The 17439-nt window shown below is 39.6% G+C and overlaps 1 protein-coding gene across 1 annotated transcript in view; it reads left to right on the top strand.

The window, feature by feature from the left end:
- The window catches only part of OCLN (occludin), a 28628-nt gene extending 16971 nt beyond the window's left edge, over positions 1 to 11657 (top strand). Inside the window, exons 5-8 of the mRNA XM_054986659.1 lie at positions 1612 to 1794; positions 4303 to 4474; positions 6663 to 6704; positions 8361 to 11657. Of these exons, the coding sequence (XP_054842634.1) occupies positions 1612 to 1794; positions 4303 to 4474; positions 6663 to 6704; positions 8361 to 8462 (499 nt within the window). The 3' untranslated portion in view covers positions 8463 to 11657. The remainder of the gene's footprint in view (positions 1 to 1611; positions 1795 to 4302; positions 4475 to 6662; positions 6705 to 8360) is intronic.
- Positions 11658 to 17439: the final 5782 nt, after the last annotated feature.

The following is a 17439-nucleotide window of genomic DNA, read 5'->3' as shown; positions in this document are numbered from 1 at the left end:
GGTCCCTGTATTGAATGAAAAAACTAGAATATATATTCAGTTGAAAAATGGCTGTACCACATTAACAGAACTCCAGATTTTTGTAGTGACAACCAATATGTGCAGTCCTTTGAGTGTCTGATCAGAGAGTGTGGAACTAGGAAGATCTGGGGTCATCCAAGAAGCTTAATGGATGATATTGGGCCAGAAACTCTGGCTCAGTTTGCTCTAGCTAGGCAGTTCTGTAGCCAAGGAATGAGCAATGCTGGCATCAGGAAACAAGTCATGGTGTCTGCATTTGTATGTCACATACAACTATAGTTAACCACAGTTTAACTTGAAACCATGGGCCAACTTCAAACTATTTCAGATAACAGCTTGATGGACCTTGCTTGTTAGAATAGCCTAACAATAGTTAGTGTTTACTTGCTGGTTTCATTTTATATCTTAACTGAGCTTTTGTATCAGTCTAACCTCCCTCATAGGGTTTTGAGAGTAAAATGAACATTGTATGCTGCCTTGGAAGCAGAGTGGGATAAAAATATGACAACTGAAAATACGCTCTTATGAAAGGACCTTCAATCACCTGGGAGTAGATCTGACTTCAGAAAGATTTAACACTCTAGTCTTCTTGTTGAAACAAATCTTGCAAGTTAAAGATCATATTCAAAAGCAACTTCTTGAACTGTCCGTGGGTATGCTGGGTGGGGTGAGGAATTGAAGTGCAAATGGTGCCATACAACTTGTCCTGTGGACATTATTCCTAACCAATGCATGCAGGCATTTGTATGTCTTTCACGTAGCTTCATGTTGGGTAACCAGGCCAAGTTTCCTGATAAAGCCTGTAATTCTACATGAAAGCTCCTTCTCTGTTTACCAATATTAATGAAGGATAAGTGTATTGGTAACTTGGGTTGGATCCTATTATCCAGCAATAGAAACGCTTTCCTCTAAGGTGTCTTCCGCTCTTGTAAGTAGATGAGACAACTCCTTGCACAGAAAGAAAGTGGAATGGAGTCATAGGATCCAATCCTTTGTGTAATTGGGGCTTACAGATTTGTGTTGCAACTGTTCCTAAACCTTGGATAGCTGTATTTTAGACCTGTACTATTACGTGACCCCACACATTAAGTATTATAAATTTGTAGATGTAGAGGCAACCTGGCATCTGGGTTTCCTCCACTGCCAGTTTTCTGTTCAAGTATTTCTAGTATGCAAATACTTCCTGATCCTTATTTAATTCATCTTTGCAACAGTTCATAAAACTAGATCACCTTCATTTCCATTTTATTAGGAGGAAATCAAAATTGAGTAACTTCAAAATAATCATTTGACTAACTGATTGGAATTCCAAAATGTGAGTTTTGAGTCTGTCTAGTATTGCCTGCCATTGTATATTCTTCTGGGCTACCATTGCTTCAGTTTGTCAGATCCCACAGAGAAATTGCTGTGTGTTGATGCCTTTCTGAATGTGTAAGGGATACAAAATCCTTTCCTTTGGTCTTGTATTCTTCAGAGAAGGAACTCCACACCAACAAATTAAGAACCTTTATTTTCTCTTTTAATAAATGTTTTATGTACTGGTGATGGCTTGACATGAAACTAGAAACTGTTATTCTGATTTTGTAATAGGATGCCTGATCCCTTAATAAAACAGTCTCAGTATGCCAATACCAGCAATTACAATGGGTCAGCTAAGGATCCAGCACAAAAAAGACAAGCAGGAAGACAAAAAAGAATCAACACTGACAACTATGATGCTGATTATACCACTGGAGGGGAATCTTGTGATGAACTGGAAGAAGACTGGGACAGGTATGGCCATCTTCATAAAGCGGGGCATTGACACACTGATAATGTGCAATCTGGCTTATAAAATCAGGCCCTGGTTCTGCCTGCGGGTTGCCACTATGTGTAGCAGAAGTCTGTGAGAGGAAAGCATAAAAAGAGACCAGTAAGTATAGGCGTTGGGATCCAGGCCCCTACTAGCCTCATGCTTAGTTTCTCATTTAAAAGAGACTTGATCCAGAATGGCTTCCTATCCTGCTTGTTAACTGAAACCTAGTGCTGTGGTGATTAAAGGGGAAACACAGTTACAACTACTGAGCCAAAGTTATGTCTTTTTTTCATATAGGTTAGTATATGCAAATATAAACCAATTGATGGGACTGTGAATGCATTGCTAAGTCTATATCTGTTTTCTCTAATGTTACTTGCGTGAAAAAAATGCTCACAACAAGAAATCAAAACGCTGTGGATTGCACCCTACGACAGCATTCTGCAAAATGGTGGCTCTTTCCTCCAGCACAAGAAGCAAAATGGAATGGTAACCTCTAGCCCTAGAGAACTATAAAACAGATTTTTAAAAATCTAAAATAACATTCAATAGCATAATAAAATCAATCCTGAAACTGGTAATAAAATTTTAAAATACAGTAGACATAAAAGATGAAGAAGTAGTACTTGTTAGTTTCAGTTTATTATTATTATGATCCAGGATCAGAATTTAAGTTAGTAGTATACAATAACATAGTAGAGATACATTAATTACATATCTAGCATATCTAGGAATTGAATACAACAATATCCTTAAACATAAAAGGTGAGCCATATTCCCGACAACTCACCTCTTATCCTGGCGCAGGCACACTAAGGACCCTGTGGTGTGCCTGCGCAAGGAGAGTTGTTGGTGGCAGGCCTCTGAGGGGTTATGGAGCCAGCAGGGAAGGGCAACCATGCTGTGTTTTCCTGTCACCTCTACGGCCCCTCAGAGGCCTGCCCGCAGAGCAGGCAGGGAGGCGCAGTGCAGGGGAGCCCCCCACAGCCTTCCTGCCACCTCCGCAGCAGCTGTAGGACCATGGAGCCAGCAGGGACTGAGGTGCAGCATGGGGAGCCCTCCCCCCTACTCCATCTTCCCACCGCCTCTGTGAGGGCAACAGGGCCTTGGCCTTGCTGCTAGAGCCCATTGTATTTATTTTTACAACAGGCTCTGTTGCTAGTATTTAAATAAATAAAATTGTTACTTGTCATAAAATCAGCAGTCAGTAATAGAATCTACAGAATGAAGCAGCTTTGACGCTTGGAAGTTCATATCCTGAACATCTTATTGGTCTCAAATGTGCCACTGGACTCAGATCCCACTGTTCATTTTATATAAGCTGACTGAGAAACTCAGCTGTGTGTTAGAGATCTGTGACAGCTTGTTGCAATCAGTCAACATAGATGAAATTTGTATTGCTTACTAAACAAACTCTGGCAGTCCCTGCTCAGATGATTTACGAAAAGCAATAGCCTATGAAATGGAAAACGTATTTGTGGTTTTGGATAGCTACGTTCGTATACGAAAAGTACTAATTTTAACCTCTAGAAATGGCAATCTTCCTAAAGGAAAAGCCTAGCATTCTCAATATTTCTTTGTGGTGTCATAAATATATGTGCATAACTATACAGAGTAGTTACTCAATATAGAAACTGCAACAATCATGCACACCCATAATTAGATTGCTGAGCTGGCTTTCCAGTATCTTCTTATTCACTTATCTGAAACAATATCACCTGTACTAGTATTTCAAATATGTAACCACAGTAAGAAAGAACAGTGTGCCTGAGATACAATTGCAGACCATTTGATCAAATCAGATTATGTATAATATAAGAATCACTTAAAAAGCATACAGTGGTGCTGTATGCTAAGACAAAGTACAGTCTGAGAATAGAGCAGCACAGTATGTTGTTGAGACCATTTTGGGTGCTAACAGTATTCCCAGAGTTAAAAATACTCTGGCCATATTTTTTCATATTTTTGTATGTTTTGAGTTTGATCCAATGACCTTCTTCTATTAAGAAAGGGAATTTCTTTATGTTTTAAATGGAAAAAATGGCTGCACAAAAGTTGCAGTCACATTTCTTTACAGAAGACTCCTGTGGCTAGAGACTATGTGGTGTAGTGGTTGGACTAGGATCTGGGAGACACAGATTCAAATCCCCACTCTGCCACAAAGTGACTTTGGGCCAGTCATACATCCTCAGCCTAAGCTATCTCACAGGGTTGTTGTGAGAATAAAATGGAGGAGGGAATGATGTAAACTGCTTTGGGTCCCCTCTGGGGAGAAAAGTGGGATATAAATGAAATAAATAAATACTAGACATTGGAAAGTTTTGGTGGCAGAGGCTTGCATCTAAATTTTATACCTAAACAATGGCACAAACTGAGTGATGAATTTACCTACCAATTGAATTATATATTGTTTCTCTGTAAATCAGCAAAGTTCTGTCATTGTTTCCTTTATACAAAAATGATATTTTATATTACTCTTTATCCAGGGAATATCCAGCTGTATCATCAGACCATCAAAGACAAACATACAAACGAGACTTTGATGCAGGGCTGCAAGAATACAAACGCTCGCAAGCAGAGCTAGACGAGATCAGTAAAGAACTCTCTTGCCTTGATAAAGCATTGGATGACTACAGAGAAGACAGTGAGGAATATAAGGTAATTCTGTTGATTTCCTCTGGAACTATGAGGAATCTTGAATTCACAGGAAAAAATTGTGCTACTTACTGACCGTTGGTATGGCTGTGTTGTAGTATTAAATTCTGGTTTTAAAAAGCTAAGACTATGATTAAGACTATCACCTATTTTTAAAACCAGGCTTCTCCTGGCAAAAAAGATTAATTTCTGTAACTGAAAGTAAATGGCTACTTATTTTTCAGCTTTGCCTAACTGATTACTTAGCAAGTGAAAATCTATGAATCCATAATTAATTATAATGAATCCATTAAGGGCTGTGTACCCATCATTCCAATCTGATATGAAGAAAGGAGGAGCACACTTTTTCATCCAGAAAGTCCTTGGTACAATCTGTAGTGTCTCCACTTAAAAAAATTCTTAGCAGCAGAGAGAGGAAGACCTCTGGTTTGGACATCTGCTCATACACCGAAAAATAAATATCATTGGACAGACCAACATTCTGACTTGGGGTAGGATGACTGCTTGATATATTGAGAAGACTTGCTCTATGCAAATGTAAAATGAATTGCTGTAGGATGGAAAATTATGATGATTGATGTGATCCTTTTTGTCTATGCTTCTGTCCAAAAGTTTAAAATAAGGACTGAGGATCAGGAGCCTCATGATACTTTTTATTGTTGCCACTGAAGACAACAACAAGAAAAAAAGCATCTCAACTGCACTGATTTGTAAAATCTTCTCTTAGGCTATGTACTTGTGAGAAGTTCTATATTAATGAGGAAAGGATGCTGCACTTTGATATGACAAACCTGCAGTTATGAAGGAAGTGACATCATTGATGATGGAATTTCGTAATCTAGTGCAGTCAATAAGAAGGTTGAGTGGGAGTTAATGTAGAAAGTTAACAATGTAGAAAGTATTTGTTGCTGTTGTTGACCTCTGTTGAAGAAGCTGTAGGTGTCTAACTCCAAATATCAGTCCTCTTTCTTACCACGTATGATTGAGTCATTGTATATATCTGGGAATGGCCTCTCCAAATTTTATGCTGGTAATATAGCGGGTAGGGGATTTTCCCTACAGATCCCTGTAGCTGGGTTCTGCTTGTAGAGGGATACTCTGCCCATGTCAGCAGTCAGGTACAGAATCTGGCAGTTACTCCAGCTCTGCTGTTTAATTTTAACCAAATCACCCCTTCTTCTTGTCTCCAGACCTGGCAGTGGCTTTTTATAAAGTCTTCATAATTTAGCCTCACTTTGTGGAAAATCGCTTAGGAAGCTGTACCTTTAAATTTTCTGTTTTAACGGTTATCAGACCCAATGAAGGTATAGATCCCCAATGTAAATTGCTTCAGAGGGAAATGGAATGGATTTATACAATGAATTCACTTATGCCAAATGACTTGAACAGCAGCATTGAGTATTCTTGTTTCCTATGATTCTGTATGGTATACTTTATATGCCTGTTCTTTCCCTTTAATGAAATTGAATGCAAGTGTATAAAAGTTGATGATGTAAAATGTTTGGTATGGCAAATGTCCATCGAGAGCTACATGAACTGGAAATTGTTTTAGTGATTTATGTAAGTACATGGGGCAAGATTCTTTAATGGTACATTGATTCTTTGACAGTACATTAATTTTTTATGGTTGTTTTTAATATGTGTAATTTTTTTTAGTGATTGTTGTGGTCAAAATGAGCTTTTGAGAAAGTGTTTATCATGAAACAGGGTTATAATGCTGGCACACGCCCGTCAAGCTCCACCCCTTTGTGAATCTCAAATACAGCCATATTCGCGTTTTGAGCAAAAGCTTTATTGACTTTTCATACATCTTGGTCAGAAGGTGTACTTGCCAGCCTTCCTGTAGATACTCGACAACAGAAACACTCTTCTACATCTGCAAAAAGAAATATAAAGAAAATACAAGATTAAAAACTGTTTCAGGATTGTAAACTTACCTCACTTGACCTTTACCAGTGGTGTGATAGATTGTTGGACCTCTTCTGAATATATTTATTGTATGTAGTATGTACTGATTGTATTTATTGAATTATTGTGATCATTTGTATTATTGAGCACTTCTTGCACTTTATATAAAAATTGTAAAGATGTATATTTTGTAGTCCCTCTGATAGGCAGTGCCTTTCCCTTTTCGTCAAAATAGATTTTGGCAAGCGTGTGTTTGTCTAATATGAACCTTTTTTCCTGTCAGACTGCTGCTGAAGAATACAACAGATTGAAGGACATAAAAGCAGTAAGTTTGCTTAATGCTTGCTTGAAATGTAAATTTGACCAGGTATTTCCTCTGTGCCAGTAGTATGCCAACCTATAGTTTCCACTTTTTAGAAATACAACAGTTACTTATTTCAGTATCCCACCATTACATTATAGTCTTGACTTCCCAACATTTTAAAAACTTCTATTCTTTATCAGGTGATAATAACCCTTCTATAGGCATACACAATATGATTGGCCTAGGGCAGTTATGATTTTATAATTGCCCTAGGCATTTTGAGATAATCCCTAGACAGGAGATTTGTAGACCAATGTCTAACAACATTTACCTCAAGTACACCTTGACTCGTTCATTCAGAAAGAATGGACTGTGTCTAACTAAGATGCTAATGCCTTTTGGGATGTCTTGGAGTCCTTCCGTTGGAATGTACTTCACTCTTTTGGGCAGAATTAGTCGAATACCAGTTTAGTGGCACATGTAATTCCCTAAGTATTTAAGGCCAGTATTAGAGGACTAATAGGGTGCATTAGTGGTTAGAGTATTAATACTAGATGTGGGAAATGGCATCAAGTTTCTGTTTAACTGCCGAGCCTAATGGGTTGCTGTCCTTGGATGGGTGAGAATATAACAAGTAAAACTAACGAAGTCTCTGATCTTGGATATTCTGCAGGCACAGCAAGGGTCAGGAAAATGTCTCTCCCCCTACTTATCCTTTAGTATAGCAAATGTCAGTGACTCCAGAATGTTATATGTATAGTCAGGGCTTTTTTTCAGGGGGAATGCGGGGGAATGGAGTTCCAGAACCTCTTGAAAATGGTCACATGGCTGGTGGCCCCACCCCCTGATCTCCAGACAGAGGGGAGTTTAGATTGACCTCCGCGCCGCTGGAGCGGTGCAGAGGGCAATCTAAACTCCCCTCTGTCTGGCGATCAGGGGGCAGGGACACCAGCCATGTGACCGTTTTCTCTGAGGGCAACCCACTGAGTTCCACCACCTCTTTTCCCAGGAAAAAAAGCCCTGTGTATAGTACAAATTCTGCTCTTAATGCCTACAGAGATTGTGCTATGGCAGGGCTGTGTAATGTGACAGCGAATAATCTAACAGGTCCATCCACAATATGCCACTAATGACATACTTACTTTCCTCATCAGTTTCATCCCATCAATGTCTTTTCAAGTCATTACATTTTTTAAAGGCCTGAGAAAGAATAATGTTACTTTTGAAATTTCACTTTTTCTCCCATTATATTTGAGATCTGAAAGCTTGTTTGCATTGGCACATTTGGTAATTGATAGGCAGGCAGGGTAGCCTCTGTATAATATTTAGTCTGCATTCGGTAACTTTACTGCTGACACTGCATCACACTCACCGAAATAGTCCATGTGTGCGGCAGGCTCTGCGTTGGTGTATTTCTGCGTTGGTGTATTTCACCACAGCAGTCTCCAATAGTAAAGGCACAAATGGCTTTTACAACTGCTTTGAGGTTTGTTTCTTTAACAGTGGAAACTTCTATGGCAAGGGTAGCAAAGCTCGGGCCGTGTGGGTTACTTGTGCTTCTTTGGCATAAATGCTGATATGGATCCCTTTGACTAATACTTAACCTAGCATTCCCAATACTGAAGATGATTTCTTCCCCCTCCGTAGTAACTCTGCATTGCATTTTTTTTTCTATAGTCAGCAGACTATAAGAACCGAAAGGAGCACTGCAAGATGCTGAAGAGTAAGCTGTCACATATCAAAAGAATGGTCACTGACTATGATAGTCGAAAGTCATAACAAGAGGAAGGAAAAGAATGTTTGTTTTAGTATGTACATTTTCATAAAGCTGGGATGCAGTTGCTTTGAATCACAATTAATGGAAAAGAGCCTTTGTTTCTTTTCTTTTTTTTTACTTTTCAACTGCACACATTTGTGCCATGTTAATATGAAGCCTGAACTCTGTGGCATTGCATATATGAGGTATTTTGTACTTTTCACAGAGTCAAGGAATTTTGTTCTGAACATCTTTACTTCATGTTGGCCCGCAATATAATGGACATCTTTTTGAATTGTTTACTTTCCTTTTCTGTCATGACTTGTTCTCCATATCCCTTGACGTGTTGCAATGTGCCTTTGAAAAGCAGTTGAGAGAGACTGTACATTGTCTTCCAATTCTTTTTTTACTACGTGTGTGTGTGTGTGTGTTGTTGCATTGTATCTTTCCAAATGCCATTTACACTGAGGGCTTGGTGCTTTTTCTGAAATGGTAATTTTACATCTTGCTCAAGTTTTGAAAATATAACCCCTTTTTTTTTGAAACCAGGACATCTGTGAATGTCAAAGTAATAAGAATTATATTTTTGAATGGCATAAAGGTGATTTAAATTCTGCCAGTGTTGCTCATCCAGTAGTATATTACAATACTTGCTATGTGAAACTGTAAATATGTTTACTCTTTTTAAAGAAAATCTCAATTTGTATTTTTAGATTACATTTTTGTTGTACAGATGTAGTTCTCTTCTGATTAATCCCATTTTATGACCTGAGTGTCTTTTATGTGGATTGCTCTTGATGTTCTTGTGAGTTGTTATATTTGAATTATGCAAATGATCAAATACTAAACAAAGTCTAGAATACTCTTAAACAGGTTTGTCATGGCCCAAGAAGAATAGAAAACAAAGTAGATAAGGGCGTTCTTTAGAATAATGTTGATGTTTCCTTTAAATATAATGGTAGTTATTGAAAGCATAATGTCAAGAAAAAGAAAATGGACAGTAAAATTGGTGCTCAGACCAGTAAAATTGGTGCCTTTAGAGTTGCTAGGGTTAACCTAACCAGTTCATCATTATTGTAGTAGCCACCAGTGCTGGTAGCCTGGGACTTCCTTCCTTTCACTGATGTGATACAATAATGCTATCTTAATGCTAATGAACAAGCTTTATGCCCCCAGAGTGCTAGGAAGGCAGCAGCTCTTGATGTTAAGTGGATCTGCTGATGGTTCCACAGAGACTTTCCCAAGTAAAGGAGTGGACAATGCAATGCACCCAAATTCTACCATGTTATTCATGGAGGTGGGAACAATCTATTCTTGCCCAATTAAACAAAAGTTTTAAAATATAGAAATTTGGGTATTAGGAGAGTTTTAAATTGCCTATTTCTTAGTTAGCCTTATCCTGGTTGAAATATTATTGAAGAGCTGGTTACCAAGGCTTACTGTTTCTGAAATGTCTCAGCAGTCTCTTTTGATGAGCTAACCCTCATGTTGGACTACTTTAAAGGGAACTTGGACAAATTTGTAGAGGATAGCCTAATAGTTATTAGCTGTACCAGCTAAATAGAACATCCAAGTTCAGAGGAAGTGTGCTTCTGAATATCAATTGCTGGGGGGGAGGGATAGGGGAGGTTTTTTTTGTTAACGCACTGAAAGTGTTTGACCACTGATTGAAACAGGATGCTAGACAAGATGCATCATTAGTCTGATCCAATGGCCTGGTCTTTTCAATTTTTTATGTAAGCAGCAGTAGCCCTCCATTATTTCTGCTTCCAGCTCACATGGCATCCTGCTTAACAGCCCAGGAAATGGGCAGAAACTGAGCAGTAGCTCTCATAAATAAGAGTTTAAAGAGTGTTACATTGTTGTGGGAGAAGATGATCATCTCACATCCCAAGTGGACTTAGCTAATTACAGCATGTCAAAATGGGAAGTCATACTGGCCACATTTTCTATTTGTACAAAGAAGTACACAGATAAAGGGTGGGATGTGAATAAATGGGTCTAAAACGTGTTTGTTCAAGTTCAGTAAAGACTTACGCTTCTGTTAGTTATCCCTTGAAAGCAACCCATAATAAAAACGTAGGCGGTATGTTTATTTATACATACATACTGCATTTAACCTAACAGAAGAGAGCCTGGATGTAAACCTCCCCCCAAAGTTATACACAATTGTGTGTAACTTACATGCAAATTTAAAATGATCCACTCACCATTTTTATGACAATAATCCTTCCCTCCACCCCCTAAAAAAACACCTTTTTCAAGTAAACAGGTACAAATATGTCTTGATGAATGTCAGCAATGAAGACTTGTATGGTAGTGTAGCGAAGTTACCTTCACCATAATATTCATTCAAACATTAACAGAAAATTTTCTAGTGCAATTGGTACAGCAACTGCAGCCACAACAATGATGTATGCAAGTTCGAGCAGGAATTGTTGATTATTTATAGCGCAGGTTGTAGATCTACAGATTCTTTGCTTGTCTAAAAGTGTAATACAGCTGTAAAGCAATCTGAACCAGCAGCAATTCCCAGTGATGACAAATCCCTAGAGCTTGGCTCTTCAGGTCTTGTTTAAAGATATTTTCCACTGGCGAACAAAATTATTTCTCAAGAACATTATGCCGGTTGGCAAGGTTCTGGCAATTTGTCAAAACACTTTTCTGATCATATGTATCTACCATCTTTGCTTAAGGACAACTTTTTATTTTTCAATCGTGTATTAAGAACAAGTAAACATTGGGTTTGTCCTACATCCATGGGAGAAGTATTTTTTTAATAAACACAACAGCAATGCAAACATAGCCCTCACCCAGTTTCAAACTGAGTCAAGAGAAAACACTAATGGGTGTGAGCCATGAATGTACTCAGAGATTTCATGAATGTTGATTAACAAGCACCAGACACTGCTGCTGCTTAATAAACTACTGACTCAATAGGTGTTTCTGGGAGGAATATGGTGTTTGAAGGGCAGCATGATATCCTGAACTATGTAAACAAACAGAGTGTAAAACTCATCTTTAATTGCATGCCTTTGTAGGATGTGATAGCATACCATAACTGCAAATGTACTTGTTGCATATGTGCTGGGAAATGTGAAGGTAATCATGACATATTCATCATCCAGTACAATTTTGTTAAAATGGTGTGACCTAAATGGTAACAAGTGTATAATATGTAGTGAGGATTGCTTAATGTGTAATAAAAATTAAGCCATTATGGAATGATGGATTTGTAATCAGTATAGTTGTACTTCATTTCCATGGATTCTGTGCAGGCCTTGTGGAAGTTAATGGAAGTGGTACAGCAGCAGTTAGTTCTCTAAATATGTGGTTTCCAGATCACTTTCTTATGGGATCCCTCGGCATTTTGAATGTTGAGAGGAGGTGGTGCAGGGTTGTCAGATCCAGGCTGGGAAATTCCTGGAGATTTTGGGGGTGGAGCCTGGGGAGGGTAGAATTTGAAGAGGTGAGGACCTCAGTAGGGTATAATGCCATAGAGTTCACCTTCTAAGCAGCCATTTTCTCCAGGGGGCTGACCTTGGTTGCCTGGAGATCAATTGTACTCCAGCCACCACATGGAGGTTGGCAACTCTACCCAAATGGCTTCTACCATTTGGGTAGAATTGCCAACAAATGCAATACTTCCCTCCTCACTTTGCAAAAGAATTTCAGAAGGAAATAAAAAGAAATGAAGGAAAGCCAGAGAGAGGGATAAGGAGAAATAAGAGAGGAAGGAAAGCCCAAGGGAGTAGAGAGAGATTGGAGAGTAAAACAAAATGGAGAGAGCCAGTCCTCTTGATTTTCCACTGGCGGCTGCTGCTGCTTTTGCAGCGATGGAAAACCCTTTCCTTTGAACGAGGGCAGCCAATAATAAGCTGTGCCTTACAATGGCCCTTCTCATTTTCTGAAAAGCTTGGTGGGTGCCACATAGGGTTGCCAGTCCCTTGCTGGGGGTAGGGGATCCCCTGCTCCCACCTTCCATCCCCCACCCCCGCTTACCTGGTTGGCAGGGGGCACCTCCCAGGGCTTGCACCCGGGTGGCAGGGCACGTTCTGTAGTGGCCTGATTAGGCTGATTTGGCTCCCTTTGGAACACAGGAGCACTCCCAGGGTGGCACGTCGCCTGTGCAATGATGTCACTTCCCAGAAGTGACGACATCACACAGGCTGGGAGTGCACGCAAGGGTCATCAAAAGGTAGGTGTTGGGCCTCCCACCTCCCACCTGGGGGGTAGGGGGACCTGGCAACCCAAGCGCCACAGCACCCATGAGTGCCACCTCGGGGAACCCTGGAATATTGCATCTGATGTCATTAGGATAAAGAGCTTGAAGTTGGCAGGTTTCTAAACTGCATTTTATACTGAAGCACCACAGCATTTTATTATTGTGGCACTAAATGAGGCAACATTCGTCATTTATGTGAATCAAAGATACAATGTAATACTTTGACTGTTTACGGCATCCAGAGTCTAAAACCTTAGCTAAGAGAAAACTTCTTCTACATACCTATATTAGCTTGACATAAAGGTTGAATACAGTTCATTTACCACTACGTGGCAATGTACTCACCATGATGAGCATTTAACCACTTGGTAAACTGTTCATCTGTAATATCATGCCAACTGATAAAGCGCAAATTACTACATTTCTGCATTTGCACAGAAATCCAGATGACACTGGTGAGTAAACAAAACACTCCCCAACATTTAGAAGGACATGAGATGACTGTCTTAACAACAACAAAAATGTAGAGGTAGTTAATGGCTTGTATCCACAGGAATACTTGGTAGAGTCCACATGTTGTTGGAAATCCAGTGAGTGAATGATCATAACTGTACAATATCCATTGATAAGTGAATTCAGTTCTTGTGTGAGATACTTCTGTTCATGCAAGTGGGGAACGTACCTGAATTCTGCTGATCACTCACCCACACCCACCTGCAACATTTCATGTAACATCTCACTATTCCAGAGATTTTTGGCCCTTGGGAGTTGCTTCAGTAGTCACTGGGAAAGAAGACAGGAAAGCCCATTGTGTGAATGGAAGTTTATGTATCTTTCTCAGGGTCCATTTCCATCTACAGAACTATTCTGCCAAGGTATAGAAATGGAGATTTATCTGTTACTATATGTTTTGCCACAGCTGAACAGCATTATTCCCCTCTGCAGTTTCTCTCTCTTTCACACAATGTTATACCACTACAATAAACCTGACAAAACAGGTCCTTCAGCATTATTGTTACTCTCTTTTGTCATAAACTAGAGTAAAACTAGATGGTTAACCTGTAACTGTCAGTCAATAACCCTTTATGGAGCAATATTTTTTCTTGAGTACAGCATTTAGATTTGGTTTCTTTATATAGGATAAAGGCAGTTTGGCTTACAAGTAGCAAAAATGCTATTTCTTCCTGTGCTTAGTTTGGTGTATCCTGGCAGCTATGCAAACAAAAATTATTAGCATTTCCTGCATGGGCTTAGTAACTTGTAGCAAATTGACAGCTTGTAATAAAGGAGAATAAAGCAGAGGGGTTAGAATCCCTCCCCCCCCCAATCTGACTCATCACACGATGAGTCAGAAATTGCGCTAGAAAGATACTATACTTCCAGAAGTTTAGCGAATGTTTACCACAACGCCGGGACACGCCGGGATGTGTGGATTTGCCCCAGGATTTACTAATCCATTGGAAAGGGAATTTATATTTCAAATATTGTATAGTGGGAGAACTAAGGTAAATTGGGAAAATTTCAGACTTCTTCTGATTAATCTTAAACCCTGATATAGTACCATACTCAATTCTGAACAGCTTCCAAAGATGTTTCAGGCGAAATCATACACACAACCATATCATCTGCATATAGCACAATTTTATGCTCTTCCCCAATCCTTATTCCTTTAATACCTGCAGATTGGCAGATTGCTTCCGCCAAAGTTCTACTGCCAAAGTGAACAGTACTGGGGAAAGGGGGCATCCTTGATGGGTGCCTCGATAAGTGCTAAAAAATAGGAGAAAGGAACCCATCCATCTTTATTTGTGCTGTAGTGTTTGTATACAGGGTATTCATTGTTCTAATCAAGTTTTGACCACCTCCAATATATTCTAAGAGTGTCATAAAATATTGTTTTTCCACAGAACACAATGCTTTTTCCATATTTATGCTGAAAATGATTGAGCATATATTTGCCCTTTTACAGTAATCAATAATATTGAGCATTCTCCTAGTATTATCTGCTAGGTGCCTAGATGGTATAAAGCCAGTTTGGTCAGGGTTAACATATTTATGTATAATTCATTTTAATCGTGATGCAAGCACTGCCGTAAATTATCTTGTAATCATTATTTAAAAGGGCAATGGGTCTAAAAGAGGCGAGGTCTGTTGTATCTTTCCTGTCTTTGGGGATAGGTATTATAGAAGACAGAGTCCATGTTTTTGGCATTTCACCTCTAAACAACGAATGGTTACATGTGTTCGCAAGGGGAATTAGGAGTGCTGGCAAAAAGACCTTATAAAACTCATTAGGAAAGCCACCTACCCTTGGCACTGACTTATTCTTTAAAGAAATTACTACTACTTGAATTTCTTGAGCCGTTACCAATTGATCTAAGGAGGAGGCATCTTCCTCAGAAAACTGAGGAATAAGATGGTTAGAGCTGAAAAATTGGTAGATGGTTTGTAAATTAGGATGATTAGAGGAGTACAGTTTAGAATAAAAGGACACCATAATTTGCATTATATCTTTGGGGGAAGTCTTCAACCAACCTGCTGAATCCCTTAATCCATAAATAGTTTGAGATTTCTCCCCCCCCGCCCCCCCCCCCGTACTCTCCATTTAAGCAATTTCAAAGGGAACATTTCAAGTTGTTTGTTGAACAGCGTGGTGCAGCAAGAAATCCATTGTTCTTCCTCATCTGGATTCTGCTTTGAAAGTCATACTCATTTATATATGGACACATTTTAATATCTTCACCTGACTTACCACAGTTAAAAGGCTTGAGAGAAGCAAATTTTGGATTTCTGCTACCACAAGCCCATTAAAGAGAAAAAGGAGACCAGGTCCTGGCTTCAATATGTTCTCAGCCTGTTTATTGGGTAATTAAATAGCTCATTACAAAGGTACCCAACAAGTTATCATGTACTCTTCTGCAAAGGAAACTGTAACTGTACAAAAGCATCTGATTGCATAGTGTGATTGTCAAGAATTAATGAGGAACAAAAAATCCCACTTGTCCAGAAGGGTCTGCAGGACAGATTTAAATTGAGAAAACAATCAATGAGAGGGGGTGGAATGTTGGGCCAATGAGAGTTGGTGTCTCTTGGAAAAAGTGAGACAGAGAAGGATTTTGGGGCAGCAGAGATATTGCTGGCTTTTCCAAACCAATTCTTTTTCATTGAAACATTCCCTGTTTAACCCCAGTATAATGAGTTTAAAAATCATTCAGTAGAGTGTTCATTCTTGCAAATAAAGTCTGGATGTCTTAAAGTTGTTGGCTGAGGGAAAATATCACACATACACACAGGCCTCAAATGCTCTGGTCATGTTAAATAGGCCATGTACTTAACCTAATGGTGGCAACATATACATGGGAAAATAAACTGTAAGCACTCTTTCCCCAATAGCTATGAGTAGTAGCTGTGAGTGAGCAGAAGTAAACAGAGGGAACGGGCTGCCTGTCTGGTGGAGCCTTTGAGAGATTAAAGAGAGGACCCTGTGTATATTTGGGTCAGGGCTTTCTGCCTGATAATAGACAGGTAGACAGGTAGCGTATGGTGGCTGCCCTTTACTGCCAGGGAAGCCCCCAGACCTGTAAAGGGAAATTTATGTTAGGTTGCTTTCTGCAAACTAAGCAAGACTGAATTATCCAGGAGGGCTTTCTATTCAGGTTATAAGATTGTGTCATAAGAAATAGCTCAAAGAGATGCCTTGGTAAGGGATGGGGGCTCTAGACAAGGCTACTGGGTACTGTCTCCTGATGTAGATACACGCCTACTTGGTAGTAGCAGATGATCACCAGGTAGCTTACTTCTTCCTGCTGTTTGACAGGTAAAAGAGCAAACTGCTGGGAGTTTGCCTTTCAGCAGCAGGCACCTGGTAACTGTAGCTACAGTGCATCTAAATTCTTGCTAGTAAATCTTAATTCCTATGGGCAAAGAGACTAGTTCTCTACAGAGATCCTCTTTGAGTCTCAGAAAGGTGGACTCTAAACAAACTTGCCAGTATTCAGAATGTGGACATGTTTAAAGCATTGTGGTCAAACTCTTTCTCTGCTGAGGAATGTGTGTGTGTGCTCGTGCACATGCACACGTGAGCCATCACATCGCAATTGACTCATGGCTACCCCAGCAAGGGGCTTTCAAGACAAGTAAGATGCAGAAGTAGTTTGCCATTGTTTTTCTGTGCAGTCATCCTTGGTGGTTGCCTATTGAAGTACCAACCTTTCTTAGCTTCCCAGATCTGATGACACTGGACTACACCATGCTGTCTTCCCTCTTCTGTTAAGGAGACAAATTAATAATTTAGGATTTTCCTTGTTAGTATTCGGTGGCAGTGGCCACATGATGGTGGAATAAAATTCTGACACTAGAGTAGCCCTGGTATCTAATTAAAGAGCTGCTGTAACATAGTGGTTAAGTGGTCGGGTTGTGAATTAGCAAGCTCCTGGTTCGAATCCCACTACGGTTATCAGTTCAGCAGGTGGCCTTGGGTAAGCCACTCCTCTAAGCCCCAGCTGTATTGTGGGGATAATAATAATACTCACTTGTTCACAGCTGTGTAAGGCACTAATCTATCTAGAAGAGTGGGTAATAACAATAACAACAAAACAAAACGGAGGAATGTCCTTCCTTCCAATTAGAGATTTGTGCAATTCCGGTTACACCCAGCAGAGGGAAGTGGCAGTCAAAATATTACAGTATGATTAAGTTTAGGACCAGAAGAATGTGCCATTGAGTCCCAAACGGCTCATGGTGACCCATGACCCTGGCTGGTCCGGACAAGTGAT

The sequence above is a fragment of the Eublepharis macularius genome, chromosome 8 (genome assembly GCF_028583425.1).
Source record: "Eublepharis macularius isolate TG4126 chromosome 8, MPM_Emac_v1.0, whole genome shotgun sequence".
Taxonomy (NCBI): domain Eukaryota; kingdom Metazoa; phylum Chordata; class Lepidosauria; order Squamata; family Eublepharidae; genus Eublepharis; species Eublepharis macularius.
This window is presented reverse-complemented; position numbering and strand designations above follow the sequence as displayed.